The 24,260-nt window shown below is 37.8% G+C and overlaps 1 protein-coding gene across 1 annotated transcript; it reads right to left on the reverse strand.

The window, feature by feature from the left end:
• Positions 1-994: 994 nt before the first annotated feature.
• Positions 995-20,488, reverse strand: LOC118435106. Its single transcript, XM_035850417.1, has 7 exons — positions 20,030-20,488; positions 17,940-18,018; positions 17,346-17,398; positions 13,630-13,750; positions 13,350-13,533; positions 10,842-11,350; positions 995-2,535 (listed from the first exon to the last, which is right to left on the reverse strand). Exons 1-7 carry the CDS (start codon positions 20,172-20,174, stop codon positions 1,812-1,814), a joined length of 1,815 nt encoding a protein of 604 aa, XP_035706310.1. The 5' UTR covers positions 20,175-20,488; the 3' UTR covers positions 995-1,811.
• Between the last annotated feature and the right edge of the window lie 3,772 nt (positions 20,489-24,260).

The following is a 24,260-nucleotide window of genomic DNA, read 5'->3' on the forward strand; positions in this document are numbered from 1 at the left end:
CAATGACATTGATCAGGAATGAGAATTTAAAGAAATGAAACTTTCTGATTTTAAGTCCATGAAAGCTTCAAGTTTCGGAAATATGTATGAAATCCGAACGAAAATAGCTTGCTTACATTGTGTGCGGTATAACCTGAGCTCAAAAATACCAAATTCACAGAGCCTACTTAAAGGGCAGAGGTAGGTACTCTAAATATATTTAGGTATACGTATGCCCATTGTTTTAGAAGGCCCTTCATTCACTGGTAAGGTTGTATCTCCGTCAAGTACCACCAACGTCTTTCCTTTGTCTGTGTTGTGCATTGCGCTTTATATTTTGTCTTGAGGGCAAAACATTCCATTTCTATCACAAACTTCTCAACTCCGTTAGGCCCAACCGGCGTCCTTAGTGAATAGGGCAACAAGATATGATTCCAGTCCAGCAGAGATATTGTGTTCATATGGACAGCTTAAACCTGAGGCAAGACACTCCAACTTTTTATCATCGTATACGTAATAAAAGAATGATGGACAGCAGCCTGATATTTAGTAAACGTACGTCATTATCTAGATGCTTATGATGTTGAACTCTCTGAATTCTGCTAAATGCCAAAACTATGTGGTCATCCGTTCCAATTATGCTCAAGTTATTTTGCATTTACTTTGCAATTTGCAAGCTGAAATTATAGAGGTCCACAAAAGCAACCAAACACAAGCCGATCCCTATTTTGCTGGTAAACACTCCTTGATTTTTTATTTCTTCTTCAGGTGTCCTCTGCCCACGAAAGAGTAGACCATGCAGCATTTGCTTGTGCACTATGGTATGTAATGCATACAAAAGAGAATTAACTGTGACTGTATGCACTGGTCGTTTACTAAATACGATGCGATTCCTTCTCCGTTCATTACTACGTATTTAGTGTACCGTCAAGTTTTGTGAAGATGAATCAGAATTAAAGGTGTGCCAAATTAAAAATTCATTTACACTTGACGAGCATAAAATTATGTATGAGAGTCCATGAAAAGATTTTATTCATTCATAAGTACATAAGTATATACATGTATTGTGCATAATAACTTAGCCAATAATACCGAGTATTTGTTTAAAACTAATGGGTACACAGTGTTTAATGGTGTATCGTACAACAACAATGTGTGGATTGGTTAAATTGCTGGTAGAGACTTCTTAATGCAGTAAATATATTAAGTATAATGTCAAAGTGTAATGAATTGAGACTTATGCATAGTTATTCCTATATAGACATTAACACATAAAACTTTACGGGGACAAGATTTCATGCGATACTTTATTTAAATAGTTAGGGAACAATATAAATGTGTAGCTCCTAACTATCAAGTGGAGGGAAAGAAGGGGTAACTTTTCCACCATGTTGGCCAAGCCTCTAATTTAATACATAATTGTCATTATTTCAGGCATCAAGACCTGTGTTCAATGAGAGAGTTGGGAAAACATTATTAAATTATTATTGGTAATGAAAATGTTCATGCTGGTAAATACAACGACTATCAAATATTCAACTATAATTAATTAATATGGGCAGATTCTTATCCTCTTCATCACAATATTAAATATTTACTGTAGTGTCTAGTCAGCCTTCATGTGGGTTATTCTTTAAATAGATAAATATGTAGTTATATAATAAAAGTCAGGACGTAAAGTACTTGACAGAATATTTCAGGATAAAATGGGTGACGAATCGTAATATTATAGGGAGAGGACAGTATATGTCGTCAATTAATTAAATGGCTATAATAAAACCAGGTACAATAACAATGGTAATAATAGGTTTCAGTCAGATGGCGTTGAGTCCTTAAACCAGTTCCCCCAAATCTGAAAAGTCATACCCATAATTTTGCAAAATTGTTTGCAAACTATTCTTCCTGCCCATATTTTCAATGCTAGTTGCTACGAAAGCAGTCTGCAAATTGGTACAGAAAATTGATCCTTTGCGTTCCTCATTCGATCCGTTGGCATTGTCAGTCATCGTGGGGCTAGGTGTTGGGGTCCCCTTCGGATTGGTAGAGTTGCTCAATTCCTGATCGTGCAACATGGCCGTAGAGTCGGAATCCACAATAATAAACTCTGACCCCAACAGACCGCGACTACCTTTCCTCTTCGTACTCGAACTTCGTTTAATAGAACCTCGAGATTTTGTGGACCCATTGCTTCTGGAAATTGTAACAGTGGTGGAAGTATTATTTGCTGATACGGAGATAGAATTTCTCGCAGTTAAGCCCGAAAAGCTTCCAACGGGGGCTGTTTTAGTTCTTGTTGTTGTCGTTGAAGAGTACGGCCTGCCACAAGAGTAAATAGTGTGGCCTGGACTTTGGCTTTGTGCGTGTGATCGACAGGCCCGGAATCCACTGCAACTGGACAATTGATTCTTGGATTGATGATGATGATGATGATGTTTTGGACTGTTATTGGGATTGTTGCAGGCTGAATTTTGTGGGGAATGCATAACATGGCTGAAGAGAATGGATGTGAATTGTTCCCGAAAGCGGTGACACGATGCAATGTACGCCATTGGAGTTCTGCGAAATGTAAACGAATATTTCAGATATGAGATGACGGTTTTCTACTGCTCGTAGTCGTAGTAGTAACTTTTTTTGCTAACATATAATGGTAGCACGCCGTTAGGGGAAAGCATAAATAGTAGCATTCCGAAGCATACATAATAGTGTACACACGTATATACACAAGAAGAAAGCTGCAATTTTCGCAATTAAACAAATGGGTGAGTGAAGTGTGAATCCCTAAAATTTGCGCAACACGTACATACACATGCATGCATACGTGCCGACTCTGTCAACTTTTCCATGCAGTCGTGTTATGTGTGCATTCCTAAACAGTTCCACAACAAAAGCCTCTCCTGTGCAATCTTCTTTCTTTAGTGACAGTAACAGCACATTGTAACTGGTCCCTGATGACACACAAAATGGCCAAAAATAGAAATATTTGTACGCTCTACTTTTTATTTGTGACCTACCCAACCTTTGGGTGGGGGACTGAAAACACACAAAGCAACATATGAACATACGTACACATATAGAGACTATTTCTGACTGCTGAGTTCCGTCATGTGATAAGTTAATGTGATAAAATTACACTTTTATACCAAACCATTAGAAATATTGTGCTATACATATCTGCCGGAAAATGATGAAAGTTGGCCACCCAGGCATGAAAAAACTGGGTTAAACGTAATATTAAAATGAAATTAATGATAAAATGCTCCGGAAATGCCCGATGGCGCTACTTTTACCATTTCTGCCCCTTTTTGATTTAATCTGGGCATGGAAATTGTGTATCAACTTCTTATTTCTGGAGCCATGTTCTCACACATTTTATGCAAAATGTAAATCGGGTCCCTCTCCCTCATGTCATTACAAGTGCAGACATTTACAGCGTTATTTATAAATGAAAGAAATTTGACTTGCAAATATGCAGCACTAAATGTATCTAACACTCTGGTGTGAATGCAACTATTCCAACGTTCTTTCCCCCGAAATCCTTTCGAGTGTGCAAAAATAAGCACATTCTTAAAATACTTTCTTTCATTGCGTTTCTCTGGCTCTTATGATTCTCCAACCAGAACGGCATTAGGAGAGAAAGTCTTTACTCATTTCAATTTCTCCAACTTTCTCTTGTCTGCTTCAGTTTCCGGAGAGAGAGGGCGAAGGGCTGGGGAAAATATGTGCACAGATATTGCATCGCTCTGGTTTACAAAGTATAACGGTTTCGACGTAAAAAGTCATGGCACAATAAGGGAAATTTATTTTATGCTTCTCCGGAGACAGTTCCGGAAGGAGGAAGACCATTTGATCAAGACTGAAACTGAACCCGTTTTTCCCCTCGTGGACGATACCATTGACCTAATTATAAATTCCATCAATAATTCTTCATCTTATTTTTTGAGGCTTACAAGGGACACTCACGACCTGTCGTTTGAGTCCAGGGTACCCACTATGTTTTTTAGAATCTACTAGGACCCCAGCTGAAGGATTCATTCTTATTTCCGTGTAAAACTCATATTTGGGGCCATGGCGTGGCGCCAAATTCGCCAAATTTGATGGTTTTTCATTTTAAAACCGCCATAACTTTTGAAATCCTGGACGGATTTTCAAAATTTTTGGCAAAAATCATGACAAGGAGTTCAACTTTGGTATTCTATGAAATTTTTTCCAAAATTATCACTTTTAACTTTTCACAAAATTTCGAAATTTCGGGTTCGTCGAAAAAATGCTAAAATTATCTCAAAAATTAGAAATTTTGTATTTTTATTTTTTTCTCAAAAATTTCGACTTTTCTGATCATTTTAAGCTTAAAACTTGAAAATCCGACATAAACTGCAAAAGTTATGGGGGTTTGAAATTGGTCGAAAATGCAAATTTTTAAGTTTGGCGCCACGCCATTGGGCCAAATATGAGTTTTACACGGAAATAAGAATGAATTCTTCATCAGGGGTCCCAGTAGATTCTAAAAAACATAGTGGGTACCCTGGACTCAAACGACAGGTCGTGAGTGTCCCTTGTTAGTCCTACTTATGTTTCTCCATGTCGACTCTTAACCTCTGCTCTGATGGGAGCTCTAACCACACCAAAATTAAATATCTGAGTAACAATCCGTAATAGTCAAATAAACCAAACGATGTTTAAATATTCTTTTGAGTACAAAATATCGTTTAAACAGAACACGCTTCAAGTAACCTCCTACACGTGCTCATTCATCTGAATTATTTCCGTAGGCGTCCTCAAAAAAGTTTCTTGTGTTGTGTAAAATATTCAGAATCATTTATTCAAAGAGTGAACATCATTCAGACAACATTTGCTAAAAAACAACTGCAATGATCCAGCAATGATCATTGCCTTCAGATTGTGTAAACATGTTATTTTTGTTTGTGAAGAACAGGTTAACGACTCTTAGAAAGGACAAAAACTCGTGTTTGATATTTATTTTTACACCAACACTGTTTGTATTTTCCTGCTGTTCAGATTAATGTCCAATTGGAAAGTTGTGCAAGTTCGCATTTGTTTATGGCAATTCGTTTTATGATTCTTTGTGGGGGTCAAGAGAACGGCGGAATGGGACTAGATTGCGTCGTTTGGCTTCTTATGCTCATAAGGGCACAACTTGAAAATCTGTCAGTCACATCAAAAATGAAAATTGACAAGTGAAATGTGAAAATAAATGACAAATAGTTTACTTGCTGCTGAGGGCATGTGATTGAAGAACTGAAATATCACAATATGAACAGTGAATTATATCATTTCAGAAAATGCAAAATGTTATATGTGCAAATGGCAATGACCTGACAAAGCAGGAGAATACTGATTGAATTGTAGTTGAAACTTCGTGTACTTATTTAGTACGTGGGGTTTGTTTTAGTTTGTTGAAATGACAATCAGATTTACTGGAAGAAAAGAATGTCTTCAATTGTACATAAAAATACATACATACAAGAAACATCAAACAGATAGTAGCTAATTCGAATTTTGGGAAATAAAAAAATTCGAAATAAGCGAATTATTGATCTTAATATTTAATAAAATTCAATAATAGGTTCTTCTAGGTTGTATAGGTTGTATAGCTGAAATGTAACAGGTTCAACATATTTCTATAAATCTTAATCGATCTTGCAACACGGCTAAAAATAAGTGGGATCATTGTGTTACAATTTTTCACATTCAACTATTCCATACTACATTTTTTAACTTGGTCAACTTGAGTGAAAGTTGAGCAAAGCGGAAATATGTATATTGATTAGGACCGTGAAAGAAATCTCCATTCTGCCATCGGAAAGTACATGCACATACAAAAATTTCTTAGAACGCGGATGAGAAATATTTTGATACTTGACCACTCTATTAATATAAAACCTCATAAAATATGGGCCAAATTTTGCCAAATTTTGGGCTTATACGCTGTGAAGATTTGGAGCAACTGCAAGAAATCTGGACGCGCAAACTACTTTATCTTGTTGAAGTAGTGATAACATCACTCATGTAAAACTTTTGTCCGTTCTTCACAATCTACAAAGCTGAAATTGGACAGCAAGATGTGCTGCTACCATCAAAACTTTATTACATGGACATGATTGAGCTGAGATGAAGTTTGATAAAATGATCTTTCGGGTTTAATCTTGTAAAATTACTTGCAATTCGGAAACATTTGAAGACTGCGAGAAGAGAAGATTCCAAAATATATACAAACATAAAATTATGTTCCTTCTAGACTATTCCTTAATAATTGTCCATATGATTGATCGCTGTGCGGCAATCATAGATGTAAATCTTGCTGCATATTAAGCTCACAAATCAGGAAGCAAGATCAATTTCATTCCATATTATATATGCCTTGTGAAAACTGTCGATTCATTGCTCGGATCGGCTATGCTGGGAGGAAATCCTTTTTCAAGAACACTTATTGCATTTCGAGTAAAAGCTTGAGTGAAAACTGATTCAACTCGAAATATTTATTGCCAGCAGCATGTGAACAAAGGGAGCCGATGGGGTTGTTCACCGAAGTATTTGTGCCTTCTTCCCAGATAAAGTGCAGGTGGATGGGTCATCAAATGCACTCAAACGACTGATGCACCTAATCCAAACAAGAAGAAGTGATCATAAAAAGAAATTAATGCATCTCTTTAACAGCTAGTACCAAATTTGGATAACTGCCAAATCGCAATTATGGTTTCTTTTACGACTTGAATGCTATAAACCCACTTTCTCCGGATGCTCATCATGATCCCATAGGATTCCTAGTTTGATGATATTCATGAATTAGGACTGCAGATGGAGGTAAACAATTGCCGAATAGGTACTGGCTAACTTTTAATATAAAATGCAACTCGTGAAAGCTTTTCCTCCTGAATCATTTGAGTATTTGATCACTACATAAATAGGCTTCATGTTTTGTCATAAATATAAAATTCTGGCGATTTCACTGTGATCCCTGTCATCGTTTTGCATCCTAATTTAACAAAGTTTACCGATAGTAGTTCATATTAATTTAGTCGTTCGCACTATTCTGGCTAATATAAATAATTACCCGACCTGGAAACTCTGAATACAACATGTATGAACTAATTAAGCAATTAAGTGTCACCAGCTTGACTTGAAAGTGTCATATTGTACACTATGAATTTTTGTGAACATACAGGAAATCCAATATTTGTGAAGCTGTTGCTTCATTCGCTAACATGACTTAATTGACAAGATGCATTCAATTAAATTGGATGAAATGCACAGTATCAGGAAAGAAATGGTGCGGTCTCCCATGTGACCCAAAATATACGAATGCATGCAATAAAATTCAGCATCAAATTCAACTCTTTCGCCATCTCGCTTCTAACATCTTGCGTGACCCGCAATGACATGGAAAGTGAGAGTAAACCAGGTCTTGTGGGCACAAAAGTAACAACAATTCACGCGACCTGATCACACACTATCCTATTTTATCGCCACAGCATTTTGTGAGCTTTTAGTACTATAAATATCACCGGTTTCGTCATTTGGAACATAAATAGGTAATTGTAAGTCAACTTATTTGGTGTTGGATTAGACGCAGCATTTGTGAAATAATACGATCAATGCGTACGTGACTGTTTCTTGTCCAGAAACGCTCAAGAAAAACCGCACGTCCAGGCTCTGAGTTCGTTACCTGACAGATTGGATAGTTGAAGTGACAGTAAAGCTAAACATGCCAAAAATTTCCAATCCCGTTATTTTTCAAAGCCTTAACTGCAGATTAAACATGTCGTCCAGCGACTTACTCACTCTGCGAGTCCACAAAAGTGTGAAAATTATATTTCCAAGAACAAGGAATGTATGTATGCATAAGCTCATTTTGCTTCTGTCCAACTACGGATAAGCAGTCCTTTCATCTTAAAATGCTCAAGGTGAAAGCATCAATAAAAGAAAGCTGGATTCGAAATCTAAGGATTTAGAGTAAACCAAAATTCAAGTAATAAGACACATGTCGCCGTTTTGAGGCGATATTACGTTTACCTGTACGACTACTCGTATTTTAATGCAATGTCGTCAGATTTTATGTTTTACGCAAGAATTAGGAATGCTTTAGAACTATCGGACGAAGAGCTTAATCGCCAATCATTTGTTTGAGGTTGGTATTTCTATTTTCACAAATCATTACCACGTCCTTCGTGCTCATGTAAAAGGTTAGCTCGTATGACGTAGGTCTAATATTCTGATGAAAAATTTCCCACTGCAAATTTGGAGACCAGTAAATGACGTACTCGTATTTCGACTACCAGGAAAGTTTCATATAAAACATAAATTTATGTATTCTTGGTACCAGAAATTGGATTTACGCAAAAATACTTACATAACTTCAACAGCGTCTACAAATTAGCTCAACTCCACAAAGAAAGGAAGCCCACAAATTTGATGCTTTATTCGTGCATTAATTTAGGATAATTGTTTAAGATAATTGAATGTGATAATCTGTAATTCAAGAAATAATCAAATTTCGAAATTCAAAGTGAGCAAACCTCACATAGTTCTTGTTAAATAGATATTTCTAGTTATTTCTTTAACTGTAGCCACACGAGTCAAGGCATGCGACCCTGTAGGAATTTTATTTGTAAAGAAAATAAAAGAAAGATTCCATACGAGCATTGGCCTGTGACTTTTGAACTTTCACTTGTTTTTGTTACTATTTTGCCTAGTTTTTTGTCACGTCGGTCTCCCAATTTGTGATGAAAGTGAAAGAAGGGGAAGTGGATTGTCACTGTGTGAACCACAGAGTGTTTTATGGCATACCAACATCCGGTGTTTTATACCGACGTATAAACTAAATTCCGTATCTGTGGTTGGAACTTTGAGTGCGAGAGAGGCGCTATTGACAACAACCGCTTTGGAGCCATTTTCTCCGTTCATAACCCCCAACGCTCATTGTAGACCAGTAGTCGCCCACCTGATACAAATTGTTGAATCCGCAACTTTTGTGTTGACAAGGGCGAGTTCAGCTGAAGAGAAAGGAGAGTGATAAAAAGAAGGCCCTGAACTCGGGGTGACCTCTCAAATTCCATGCCATGATTTGAAGGCAAACTTTGTACGTGATTTTATTTTAGTATTATGGATCATCTTATAAAAATTCTTAGGGAGCAGAAAGGTTGCAGAAGGAATGCAACTCTGATTTTATTTGCAGCAGTCTGCTGTCAGCTCGATGAGACTTCTTTATTGGAAGATGCCTAATCTTACTTGATGTTTCTTGTGCTCGTAATTTGTAATAAAATTATACTGCCACCACTGCAACAGGGTCTGCTGAGTGTTGGCTTTACAGTGAAAATTTGAGCGTTAAATTTTACTTTTTCTTTATGCCGAAGAAAAGAAGCACTAAAATGTTGCTAATGAGTAGACTAAAATCATGGTGAACAACAGTTTACGGTGCAACTCGAGGTAAAATGATAGCTCTGCAACTGGAATAATAATGATGCAACATTACACTGACTGTCGTTTCGAGAGAAAGCGAGATGCATAGAATTATGTGAAAGCAGCTACACTTTATGTAAACCCGTGTTTGAGGTCAATTTGCAAAAACTTTGAATGGGGACAATGGTGAAACCCAAGTCAAGGCAAGATTCAAAGTTGCAAATTTTTAGCCCTTAATATTTCTGTCACCATAATAATTATTATGCTTATGAAATACCGGGTGGTTTAAATGTCACGCTACAATGGAAAATTTTTCGATGGGAAAAATCCCTAAATCTCCATTAGTTACAAGATTTTTGGTTGAGATTTTTTATAAAATTATTATCAAAACTGATGGAACTCTGATGACGAAATTCTTGAAATGTTGAATTTTAGAGACAAAATTTCGTAACTAATGGAAATTTACGAATTTTTCCCATCGAAAAATTTTCCATTGTAGCGTGACATTTTAACCACCCTGTACATACCTCTTGATTACCATAAATGACCATGTTTTCTCTGAGTTTTAGTATCGTATTTTTATAGCTAAAGGAGACAGAACAACTAAATAACTATTTATTGGCAGATCAGATCTATATCTGGCTGGATTGATGATGGAAATTTCCAAATAGGGTATCAACAATGGTGATGAGGAAGGTCATGTATTTCGACTGATTAATTGTGGGCATTAAATTTCTTCATAATTTATAATACATAAAGTAAACAAGATATTAATTTTGTTTACAGACTTGAAATATAACGCCAATAATTTGATGGTATCCAGAAGTCAGTTCTCATCCAAATATATGTAATGGCGATCTCCAGCAGTCATGCTTTATGCTTTCAAGTGAAACAGCTAGTGTCAAACTCAAATAAATAAGATAGTCTGCTTTTAGATATAGGCTTTCTCATGGTGCAATGGAAATCGAAACATTGAAAAATGTGACCACATACGTACTACTGCCCGATTTATACTTTCGTCTTTCGTCACTTAATAATAACGCAATTGTTAATTTAGGATAGTAACAATTGTCTGGTAGCTTCTGTCAGTAAACGACGAACGGTGAAAATATAAATGGGGGGTCATATTTACATATGTAAAGGACAAGAATAAGGAGATCGTCGATCCAAGACCCTGAAAAAAATATTTATGTCACTTAATTCCACGTGTCACCATGGACTGACTAGTCTCCACGCGTCGTGGTTTAGTGGATAATCAGAAAGTCCTTGTTTTCAAGTAGCCGCACATGCCAGATCACTATAAGGATTATTTATTACGTAGCATATTCACTTCACATCACACAACATGCAAAAGCAAAGCATATCTCTAGCCAAAAAATGTACCGAGAATGCAACGGCGTTATTGGTATGGCATAACGGGCTGGGAAGGTTGGTGGTTTACTTACCCAAGTATGAGAAGGGCGTAGTTAATAGTGATCCCGATAAGTCGTGCCAAGTGGTTGTCGCTGGACGACAATGTGGTCGAGGAAGTGGAAGAATCCTCTTGAATTGCTGCTTCTGGGCTTTGTGGACTTCTCAGCCAGTCTTCGTCGCCACTACCCGAGCCACCGGAGTCACCCATCATCACATTAAAGTCATCGTGATATCCCTGGACGTCCCCTCCACTGATTGAAGTGGACCCCACGACCGACTTTGATGATTGAGCAGCAGCAATCTCCAGCAAACTTTGGGAGCACAAGGCTTCCAGCATCTGCTCGTAAAGATGTGGGGACAGTGTGGCTATTACCAGGATTATTTGAACGCAACTGTGAATTGCGGCTCTAGCTGCGAGATTTCTGCGGGACTTTCTCCAGATATTCTTCTGCTTTATGTGATCCATCACTTTCTCCTGACTCGCAACGTTTGCCCACACTCTTTGTGATATGCGAATGTAACAGAACAAGACGATTGCCATCTGAGGGAAGGTAGGGAAAAGAAAGAGTCAGATTTCACAGTCTCATATTTGCATTACATAGATATAAAGGGGGACAAAGCCTAAAACAGTATATAAGACACAACCCTCCTCACCGCAATTGTCTGTGCATTGTAATAAATAAGGAAACTGTCACGTGTTGCAAATGTCGTTGCCTTATGCACATGTACTAATGATGATTGTGTATGTTTCCCAAGAACACAAGATCGGATTGCGTATATACTCAAGAGCTTCATTGTATGTTTTTCGAGGCTCGGGTAACAAGAAAGTGTTCCAATACCAAGTTTCTCTTATTATAAGTTTCGTTCCTCCCCTTCGTGGGTTTTGTTTTCCACCAACAAAACTCCTTAGCTTATGCTATTAATTCAGAACTGTTTTAGCAGATAGTAAACACGTATGCAAAAAAATGCTTTCACGTGATCTGGGATGATACCACCACACAACTCTCACGAGGCCGTTCGTATTCGTTCATAACTTGCAATAATTAAACCAAAAACATCAATTAATATGCATATCCAGCTAATTAGCTACGTTCCTGGTTGAAATATATTCCCATCTTTTTTGTCATCATTTGTTATGTTAACGAGCTAACTTGATCTCATGATAATGCAATTTGTTCATGGAGGTCTTGGTCGCTTCTCTTGTTGGTTAGATGAAACCTTCATTAGGAGAAGAATGTGACTAATCTTATCCTCAATGAAGCAACTTTTCTCATCCGCCGTATTGTTATAATATTTCTCTGAGCCTACACAATAACGGCGTTAATGATTTGGTTTATGGCTTGTTCTCTGTTTGTGGATGACCTGCTTTAACCTCATCCACGGCTGCTGATGACGTTCATCAACTTTTTGCGAGATGCGAAATAAATGACAATCTATTGATAGAGTGAAACGATAAGTTCAAAGCCGTGATTGACATGTGCAAATTTGGGAAGAACTCGATTGGAATATAAATGCCAACACAGGAGGGTGTAATGTTCAGTACAATAAAGTTTCGTTTTTGCAAGTTTGCTCTCTCACCAGCAGCGCTTCATCTATGTCGTATGCATTCTGCAAGCTAAAAGTCAAAGTATATATGCGTCATACTATCTGTGCATCAGCAGCATTTCAGTTGTTGTTGTGCTCATCCGGAAACTTCCTGAATTTCAACATCAATCGTCTTTTTGCATCACTCACGCCCAACAACATGTGGAGCCCACGGTTGTAGTTAGTTCATAAAGGAATAAGTTCCACACCAACGTTCTTTGAACCTAAGTAGTTGTTATACATACGCTTTCACCATGTACATACGCAAGGATTTGGCTGGTTGGATGAGACCTGAATGTACTTTCAACCGGAGGCTTTCGCCAGTGACTAAAGGAACCATCACTTGATATACATAAATCTAGTAGATTTGTGAGTTAATGGTGGTATATCAAGATATTAGGTGGGAGTCGTAAGTTAACCGAGACAAGCTGTCATCTCACGAAATTAAAGTAGAATGTGCTCATCAAAACCATGATATTATTGGCTGTGGTGATTAACCGATTTGAGGAGAGTATGCCAACCAACTTGCATAAAATAAACAATGGCGGTATAGCCATCCTTCCCTTTCTCCATGCATTCAGATAAGCAAGACAGGGCGATAAACCTTTCGGATAACGGGAATGATGAATGATCTCAGTCGTGATGTGTTCATCCTTATCCGTGGGTGAAGAAGAAATTCAGGAATAGCGTCATCTATTTATGTATTGACCAGACTGCAGGTCACTGAACGCTTGCTCTCATTTAAAGTATAAAACAGTCGACAAGAAAACTCAATTAACTTTGAATTTTAGTCACGTAGAAAAGTCAATCTTGGATTTCCAGGTGATTACGCTGTTCTAAAATTGCCCTGAAATTGCATTGTCGGGTTTCTTGGTGAGGGAGTTCATCACGATAAATAAGAATATAAATGAGTACAAAAATAATGCAAGGAGAGAAATAAATCCGTTGTTCCTCACCGACAGAATTATCAACAAGATTTTGACGAGAGTAAAAATCAGCATCGTCTTTTCATCATTGCTGTGAAAGGATGAGTAGGTTTGGGAGAATGTGAAAGCTGCCAGGGCCACGCACCCAATTAGCACCGACCATTTGATTGCATTTGACGCGGAAAACTTGTCCTTTTTCTTCCAACAGAGACGTCTACGCACACAAACGAATAAAAAGAACAATGAAAGTCAGATTGATTTTAGGAACACATAAATGAAATGCATGCACTTTCTCAGCAAGTGAAATCACCTGTATCGAAGAATGGCGATGGAGACGGTGAGAAAGGTACTGCAGACATTGGAAAGATTTCCGACCACTTGTTGAAGCGTGGCGAGGCCCGTCAATCCAGCCAGGCTCGAACTGCTCCAAACTGAAATTTAATGGATGAGATTATTAGCGCAAATTCCAATAAAAATATTTTACTGACTGATGAACTTTTAATTTAGCAATTTTGATACTTTATTTTTAAATTGGTCACTTTGATTTTTAAATTGGTTTGGTTAAATTAAATCGTTATTGTGTCGGTTGTCATTTATTTGACGCATTAAATTATCAATATATATGTTGATTACGAACATTCGTATGAAAAATGAACGATAAAAAATAAATGCCAGTTCTGTCTGAGTTGGTTTGATCCATTCATTGGTTGGTGTGCTAGATAACCTATTGACATCAACGAGGTTATGGGTAAACATGGGTGGGTGGGTGGTGGATGGATGGACGGCTATCTGGTTCGGTTGTAAACACAAATAAAACACCCACCTACGTCACCTATTTGTCCTGCATAAAGGTAACGGGGTCACTAGTTGAAAAGACCGAAAGTTCCAGTTCAAATCATCACCTTATGCAATTGTTTTCTACAAACACTTGCTTGATTTCATAGTAAATTTTACCTCATAATTACCCGAAATAATGTCTTCCTTCATACCTGCTGCGGGCTATTGTGTCACCTACAAACCTGACATGTACAATTGCATTTGTTTGTGTGAGTAATCTCTCAGGTCTATGACCTCTTTTATTCTATTAAACAAATTCATGAGCAGCACTAAAGCTGACGTGACGATGCGGTGAGACTCCTTCTCCCCAACTTTCTCTCGAGGGACGTTATCCTTCTTTATAAACTTGTCGAATTGTGAAATTACTGCGAATTTCACACTCTTCCATACAAGGAGTCGGCTAAAACTTTGGGGCCATAAAATAGGAAGTTGAGTTATTACAACGACTTCATTGTATCACCACGCTTTTCCATTTTCATCTCTCACAATAGAGTTTCACCCATGTATCGCGAGACGAGGAAAACACAAGTTTGTCAAGTGTGACAAGATCACAAGAGAAATAATGCAAAGTAATCCGACCAAAGTATGCATGTAACTGTGGCCGCTCGGCTGTTTGTTAGTGACTTTTTCTTTCATTTGCTTTTTCTCTGACGTGCTTTCCTTAAGAGATGGAGAGATTTATGTCCAACCAAAGCGGTGTTCCAATTCTCGGTGGATACCAACCCACCTTCCCTACAGCACATTAAACCTCGCGAACTCCAGCTTGTCTGCAGTATTCAATTAAACACTACAATATGCGTTTTCAATGTAAAATAATAAAGACTTATTCCGGGAACGACAATGCCAAATAACCAAAACTATCTAGACCATAAGTATACCATCCAAAATCACAAATAAACAATAATTCTCGCACGAACAAAAGACAAAATCAACTTCAATTGTTAAACACTTGCATTCATTTATCCCAATAAATTAGAAATAGCCGACAGGGGAACAATCGAGAATCGTCTATCAAGCATTAGTTCAATATATATAGTTCAATAAATTTAGTTCACTCTCGTGTTGTTTGAAAATCCAAAAGAATTTTACAATATGACTCATGCTTAAGCGGTTCGAGGTTACCAAATAACAAGTCCGCACTTTCAATTGTTTGCGTTGGGGTAATTTCACAAATTTAGTCTCTGAATAATCCCATCAGTTAAACAATACAGATTGGGCGAAGAGGTGAATAAACTTTCAAAGGATTCAAATGTAAAGAAGGTTTGTGTTCAGTGACGTAAATTCGGACCCATCTCGCCATGCGTTACGCCTTTTCAATCCCTTCCGCTTTTGTGACCACCCTCAGACTTAACAACCCTACGCCTGGTCATGTAGGTAAATCATAGAAATTGGAATTTTCCCAGAAATTCTAAAGTACCCGCTGGGATTATAATCTGATAAAAGTTTAAGAAAGATTCGAGCATTTCTATCAATATACGCAGTACGGAGTGAACATCGTGAAGTGAAAGCAGAGAAAGTTGAGATATTCTCAGTATCAGATTTTTCCTTACTTTCACTCCGGATAGTTACTCACTGTCAGGAGAAATTCAGGAAATAGTTTGAGTTTGAGCGAGTGAGTGGACGGATATTATGGTTGCAGTTGAAAGGAAATCATCCCATTTATTTATTACCAAGTAAAGGAAACTCGGAAGCCCTAGCCAAGATTACGTAATCCCACCCAAAACATAATAGTACATTCGTGTAGTTAATCTAATTCCTTCCTGCTGTGAATTTTGTGAAGTGTTTTCCTCTCATTCAAAGCACGACTCTTTCTCACTCGTCTCATTTGTACCACACAGTGCAGTTTTCTCACTTTTCCCAGGTGGCAAGTAGCAGATAGAAAATGCATAATGCTGGTGCACATTCAACTTTCCATCAAGTATTTGAGTTTTACAAAAACTATTAAAACCAATGTACTCATGTATGCGTTATTGAACTTATGTAGAAAGGGGCAAATTGTGGTAGTAAATGGCGAGACTCTGTCTTATGAAATTGCGGTATGACACATGGCTTGAAGAAAACTTGATATTTGCAAGCGTTTGACACATCATTTCATTTTCAATCATCAACATCGCTCCAATCGCTTTACTCCAATCCCCTGCAACAGACAAACTAATACCATAACAGACAGTTTACTTACAACTTTCCTGCTTTGGTTTTCTCGTCACTCTAAGTTCTCTCTCTGCTTTGTCTCCCCAGAAAGTAGACAAATCTTCCTTTGATGTGCAAATCAATTTTGAAGTCCTCGTCGTATATGCTCATAGTGGATTATAGAGAGCAAAGTGCTCCTATTATTTCTAGATTGGGGAAAGGTTGGACTAAAACTTCTCCTCAGACTGCGAAGGTAATTGATCCCCTGTATCAGTTAGCCAACAAAAGCAAGTTTGAGTGACTGGGACTAACTGCAGGCAGTGAAAGTTATCAGCCTGCCCTGCTCCTGCACGTATACCAGGAATCAAGTCATCTAATATCAGATGAAAAGACAGGTGGACAGCGATGGACGGAACTGAGCAATGATTGCTCAAACTACTTACTTGGTTGGTGGATTGAGTGAGATGAGTCTTTTGTTGTAACCTACTTTCGACCACTCGCTCATCCTTGTCTGTCGTGCTCCCGTCTGTATGCGTGCAGGTAACGATGAGAAAGTGCATGGCAGATTATGGTATGAAGCGAGGAGGTGAAAGTTTGGTTGTGTGATGCTGCCAGTTTTGCTGTATAGGCCAACGTTAGCGTAGGTTATTACTTATATGGAACTCTTGTCAGTTTAACTTAATACTTTGATGGATGGATGTCTATCGTATTTGGTTAGGGCAGGCTCACGGACCGAGAGGGAAGATGAAGTGGAAATGGAACACATGCACAAACTTTTCTGGGGTTTTCCATGTTAAAACTCCCGAAATTAAATTATTTTTGTGTAATGGAGTTGGACTATATATACGTCGAGTGTGTGTGTTGGTGTGTGCACAGCACTTCACACTTCCGGTAAAATGATGAACGTAGACATTTATACACATAGATATTTGGCAAGTCCTTCGTGCGAGACCAAGGCATGTACTAAGGATTTGTAAGTTGCAGTATATAGTATAGCTTGCGTACATATATCGTAATATAATAGTATAGTATGACATCATAGTATGTGAAAAATCTTACCAGTGACCAAATGAATCGGAATGCACACGAGACACAAAACGATGTGTGAAAGGCTAAAAACCCAAAAAAACAGTTATTTTCACAATATTGAATAACTACTAATTGTAAGTAAATAAAATTGATTCGGAGGTGGTTATTTTGGTTGTATACACGATTTACACTGATCATCAAGTGTAGCATGTATCTGGTGTCAAAGATCAGCCTACATATGTGCATCCATTGGCTGCGTATCAAGTTTAATTTATGGGCATAGATTCTTTCTTATGTACTGAAATGTTTTTAGTAAATAGATTGGATTAGAAATGTGCATTCACAGAGTTGGTAATTTCAGCAGTTGTAGCAGTTAATGGTTAGAAAGATTTTAGATAGTTGATACGGAGAGCGAGTGAAAGCAACAACTTGGGCTCGATCTTTTCTTGCCTACAATACTACATGCCTCAAATTTGTCGGAAATATTAAAATTTTTATGGACAGTTATGGATACTTGTTTCATAGATTATAACTACTTTGTGCTGCTTCATAAAACGTGGTCGTGTAAATTCCGCTCAACCACATTCAAATCACATAACAAAACTTAATATTTATGCAGCTTACCAGTCCAGAAGTAGGACAAAGTTCACCAAATGTCGTAATTTCTTCCATCTCCAGAATATTAATACGGTTGCACCATTAACTGCAAAAGTAAAAGTGAGATTGCACAATTTAGGAAACCATCCAAAGTTATAATTAAACATCTGTTTCAGATTGCAAGTAAGTGGGTTAATGTAAAATTGATTGAACGCTTTGAAGGTAATTATCAGAGTTTTGGGCTGAATTTGACAGCTTTCCTCCTTGATCTATAGTTTCTTTTAAGTCAGAGCTGCCACTCACGACCCAGCAGGAAAGTGCATGAAGAAGATGCGTGGTCCATTTGAAATCTATTTGTTTCCACTTTGTCACAAATATCAATGCTTAAACTGATTTTAATCGAACAATTTTGTCCAATGCAATTTATGTTGAACCAGAAATATAACCAACTCTCGAAAGCGAAAAAACTTTGGGATTGGATTTTCTAGGTTTTTCCAAACTCAAAATTCAAATTTCTATAAACTATTCCTTTTTTAACTCCGTATTTCCAGCGAAGCTTGAATTTTGCAACAAAAAGATTTAAACCTTCACACTATTTCAAGTAACGATATGACAAGCTAATTTTGAGGCATGACTAGCATTATTTATGTACATTTACATACATTACATTACGTACATCAATTCCAACAAGATGGTTCCACAGAGCAGATCAACCTTAAATCTTATTGATGCATTAAAGAAATCCTCAAAGTTCTGGCGTTCAGGAATTGTTGGCAATTGTGAACTTTCACTACCGACGGTTATCACATCGTTAACACGCATCCAATCACCTAGTCCGCAGATGTAGTTTAAAGATCAAGGTTCCTGAAGCAGTCTCAACTGGATTTACAACCACGAAATTATGCATCCAATAGCTTTTTTGTTGGGCATAATTTTCCATGCTTCGAGGGCAAGGGGAGAAATCAAATCCAGATTTATGGCCTGTTGGGAATATAGCCTAGCCTTGGGAACTTCTCTTTGTTTTCAGTTTCAGCGACAGATTTTGCCTCAGATCAGGTTTAAAAGTTAAACCATCTTCCTAGAACTGTGCATTATGCGAAATATGCAGGGCTAACTCTGACATGCTGAAAAGTTTGGATTCACATTCAAAGTTGTTTATTGGGGCTGGTTAATTCTGGGAAGGCCAATCACGTCAAGTACTGTTAGACATTCTGGTGTACATAATTAGGTATTTGTACATAGTCACTAGACATACACACACATGTATTTACATCATTGGATATCTCTTCTACTAGTTCAAAGGTGTGTGTTTAGTTAGACGACATTGTATGCAACCCAATAATACATATCCTTGGGAAAAGTGTTGATCTGAGTACAATCAAATCCGATTGTCGCAATTCATGAGTTCAGGGTCATACTCGTACAAAACATTCTGCGGTTTGTCGTTGGTAACACACTTTGACTAACTCTGAGCAAAGTTCATCAGATTCTGAACTTTAAAATAAGTCACCACAATCAACGTAACGAAGCCAGGATAAAGTTTTCAGACATCGATAGTTTGCATTTAATGAAGAGAGTAAAAATGGAACCATCGGCAGGTCTGAATTTCAGACACTGTCCTCAAAGCGATGCCGGACAATTGTTAAAAGTTTCAAAACTAATCGTAAGCGGATTTGTTACACACAAGTAAAAACTAACATTGTAATTTTTAATGCACCGGTGATTCTACATGTTTTTTAACTTTAGCATAAAAGTTTGTCAACCTGCACCTATTCAGGCGTCGAACAAAAGTGAGTCTGTGATGTATGGAATGGAAACTTTTATAAGTTGATTTATAAGTTGAAACTTTTATAAGTTGATTGACTTTGATTCAAATTTAAAATGTCAAGGGCTCCGTGGAGAGATTAATTTTTTGCTGTACATATTTGGCAACTGTTGCCAGAATGATTTTATCAGGTAGTGAAAGGCTTATGTGAATATGAGAAATTATTTTTCAGGAAACTTCCCATCTATTCATTGATGAACTTTTATAAAAGCCTTACTATGATAGGCTATGATAATTAAAATGCAAGTTCATATTTGCTTGAACCAGTTATTGGAAAGTGAGGGTGACTTACGAGGTAGTCCAATGACAAAGGCGATGGAGAGGGCCATCGTTGACACCCACATGGACCAGAGTGGAACCTCTGCGAAGGGATCATTTTCCCCATCGATGGAAATCTCACCGGGCAGCGTTTCCAGAGAGTCTTCCATTCTCTCCATGCTTGCTGTATTCCAAGCCTCTCGCTATAGTTTAAAAGAATTGAAAATTGAACGGCTGTGTAATTGGAATCAGAGTGCCGAGTGGTAACAGGTACATTTAAGTCTGATTTTGAAACTGTTGATGAGAAGGTTTCTTCAGGTGGAGCTGTCTGGATCCGCCCGGGCGGTGTGAGACGAGTGAAAGCAGTGGTAAGCACATGAGAGGGGAAGAAAGGAGTGCTCAGGTTGGAAACTGCTCTCAGAATGTGGAGTCGGAGAAAGTGAACTCGCTTTTTCATGGGAGATGCGACTCCTCCAGAAACGAGGAGTGTGAGTCAGTTCTGGGAGTGAAAGTACGTATAACCTCAACCAACTCCAATCCTACTTTCCTCTGATTCTCGGATCAAGTTTTGGTCGTGGAAAGTTCTTGTTTTCGAGATCATTTTAGCAACTCACTTGATTTTGAGTGGAAATGCAACTATCGACACGCGTCGATGAATTATTTTATGATTGCTTACCAAGCAGACACAGAAATCTTGAGAGTTCTACGTGTGTATGTATAAATGCTGCATGTGTGCGTGCTGTTGTTAAGATTTTGATTGAACAAAACACTCGAATCTTGAGGAGTAAATAGAGAACACTACGTAACAAAATGTGCATTAATGTGTTAAGAATGTGCATCTGATTCAGATTATAACATGAATTTGTGGAGTATTTTATTGAGCCTTCATTATTAGAAATTTTTTTAAATGCATTATTTTTAATAAATGATATGTACAATAAAGTCTAGAATACAGTCTCACAAAACACTCAGAAATAACTAGTAGAAAACATCAAAGTGAAATGGCTAATTTTGGCACACTTACTTCAATGCACTTCCTGGAATTATGTGAACCACTGTCTCGGCTTCCAAGAATAGAACTCCCCGGTGGGTGTGGGTGTTTTGTTCTTACTTAACCGGAACAACCCTTAAAATAAGCATATTTATATTAATTATTTAAGTTTCCCTTTTAAAATTACAAGAATAACACAAGCATTTTACAAAATTAGCTATGGGTAAGCGAGACTGAAATTATATTAGTATTTGGTTTGGTTTGGTTGCTACTTTACTCAAGATGGACACACAGCTTAGTCACGACGAAGGTTGACGTCAAAAGCAGAAAAACAGGGCCAAAAATCTTTCACGTTTACCTGCCACGCACACCAACGGTAATTCTTTAGAATCGCTAGTATTCTGTGTATTGGTTAATGATGCTTTCTTTAGGTGGGTAATTCAATATCAGGTAGACACAAAAATTAAATTAGTTCACTTATTGACGAGCATGAGTTTGGAACTCATGCATGACATAAAATAAAAACGAAATATCATTTGTCAATTAATTGTCAAAATGTGTGTGACAAAAATTGGATATACGTAAATTTGTACCTATTTATTATTATTACATGCATACATACATATGTGATGCTATTTAACCTTATCAAGCCACTGGGAAAATAGGGGGTTCTAGGATTAATCGCATCAAATGTAAAGTGGGGAATATGGTGACTGTTTGAAACTGAACGTGCAGCAGCTGGTCGTATCACGGCAATTTGTACCAAGCATCATGGACTTTCACTTTTTGCTCACAAGTTTTTTTTATTGCGAGTTACGTGTATAAATGGGCTAGTCATTTCGTATAAAATTGCTATATTCCAATTTTTCTTGGGATTACTTAATCACAACTCTCTCTACTAATTCCACATGCATTTTTCACGTTGAAGTCTGATGATGTGCAGTTGCTGTCATCAAAGGTTGGGTGAAGTTGTGTCCCTTGGACTCGGTGTGGTAACTTAACTTCCCTAATGACAGGTCTGGCCACTCCACTCTGAGAAATGCTTGTGCTCATACAATGTGAAATTAGCCCGATTGTTCGTCTCGAGTTGTATAACATGCCAACTACGGTTACGTCTCAGGGATGATGATGGTGTTCATGATGAGGTTATTTAACCGGATCGGCTGGATGAGACACATTTTCCTCTCTCCCTCCGCAGCAGTCAAACAGTGTCACAAAAGATTGAGGACATTGATTTAATATCTATATTGGTTGGTTAGTGTGCATGTCCCAAATTATCTGCTATTCATCAATACGCTCATTTGTTGTACGTGTAACTATTAACGAGTATCTAAACATGTCACTGCAGCCACGTAGTGAATCACGTCTCATAATTCATTATTCATGCTTGTGAGTTTTAATAAACGTCAACAGCAGCGGTCGGACGGAAACTTAACTTGGAAAATAGTTTAAGCAAATTTTATTGCATAAATAATTTCACCTTATATCAAAACGCGTACCGGTTAGAATCATTTAAGGCAACTAGCAAGGTGATTTAGTCATGTTCTTAATATTAGTTTACGGTGCCTAATGTCTCTTCATGGTCATGTACAACAGGTGCTGGCAGTTTGAGCATATTAGCAAAACTCCCACGCTACATGTATGAGCATATAAAGAGGGTCGTGGAGAATCAAGTGCGAAGGGTTTTGAAGGTTCAAAATCTCAGTTTGACCATTTCCTATGTACCTCACAATAGTTTTTCACGTATCAAGTATCACAAAACAAACTTTCCATCTCTTCCGTCACTGGTTTCCATTTTGTTGGCAAACGTTGGGTTTTTGTGGTGACAATTGATTAAGTTGTAGGAAAAGGGAGAGGAAGTGTGGGAACGAGAAGAGCTCAAGGTTACCTGCATAATATCTGCATATTGACCTATCTATGATGTGTATCTCCTACTGACAAGCTTAATCGGACACATTTTGGTGTCATAACTTTTAAACTTTAGCATCTAATGCTTTGTATACATGTCTTATTGAAAATCCAAAATAATTTTCAGTGCAAAGTGCAAACAGAAAAAGCGCATCCGAGAGTCAATGCCTTCATTTGACGCCAAATGAAGACACGACAGGATATGGATTGACGAGTGGAAAACAAACGTTGCACAAGTAAAACAATACCCGGTGAGAGAAGCGATTGAGTAAATACAGCAACAAGAGGAAGGAACGACAATGGAGGTAAGTGTCAAAGCTTACTGGGCCCCCAACAGGTGAATCTAAGAAACCATTCTTCTGTCAAATCATATATGTATGTATGTTCAGCCGCATAATAATAGACGCACATACAGATATGTAAAAAAAAATATATTTGATTTCCTCAGTATACGCAGATCTTCCCCCAAAATGTCATTGCATTGCATTGCACACGTATGAAATCTAGTTTTTTATGGTAACGTCACTGTTTATAATGTTATGTTGAGTTTTAACCCCAATGAATACTGTCGGCGTCATTATTATCATCGTCGTCGTGCATCCATGTGCTTCTTATTGTGCTTCCCATTCCTCTGTGCACGAGGAAATTGCGTCTCCGAAAGCATTACTGCGGGTGGAAGAGATGAGACGAGGATTATTTCGGGGAGGGTAGCCTACTGCACATTAGGTAGTGAAGTGAGCATACCGTGTATTCATAATGAGGGAGAGGGCCTTATCTGGACTTTATGCCGTGGGAACGTGAACTGAACGTGTTCTCAGTCTCCACGATTTTCACTCCCTTCCTCGCACTTGATGCTCATCGAACCACTCACCCTCTCGTCGTCGCAGACAATGTGTGATTGTAATAATGCCACCACAATGGTCATTCTTCTCCTCCACGCTCCTTCGTCTAAATATATCCGTCACTTATGTATTCCGACGACTGCACTGCTCCTGCTCCACGTCGTAAGTTTAACCTTAACCCTTCTTAAATTGGATAATTTACACCTTCCTTCCGGGTTTCTACCTGGAAGTACGCTCGCCTTTCTTTGTAAATAGCACGTTTTTTGTCTAAGAGTAGGGCATCGATCTTATAAAAGCCCCATGACACAAAATATGGTTTATTTATTCCATGCATCAAACCTTGTTGTTTCAAACATACTTATTCGTTGTGCATTTGATTTTAAACAATAGTTATTGATTTGAATGGCTGACTCACTCTGAAAAGTGTTATTTTGACATAATTCATACATAAGTCGTAGAGAAGTATCCCGTTGCATAAGATTTGTAGGTAAAACAACCAACAATTTCTCTAATGACTTACATAC

The sequence above is a fragment of the Folsomia candida genome, unplaced genomic scaffold (genome assembly GCF_002217175.1).
Source record: "Folsomia candida strain VU population unplaced genomic scaffold, ASM221717v1 Fcan01_Sc003, whole genome shotgun sequence".
Taxonomy (NCBI): Eukaryota; Metazoa; Arthropoda; class Collembola; order Entomobryomorpha; family Isotomidae; genus Folsomia; species Folsomia candida.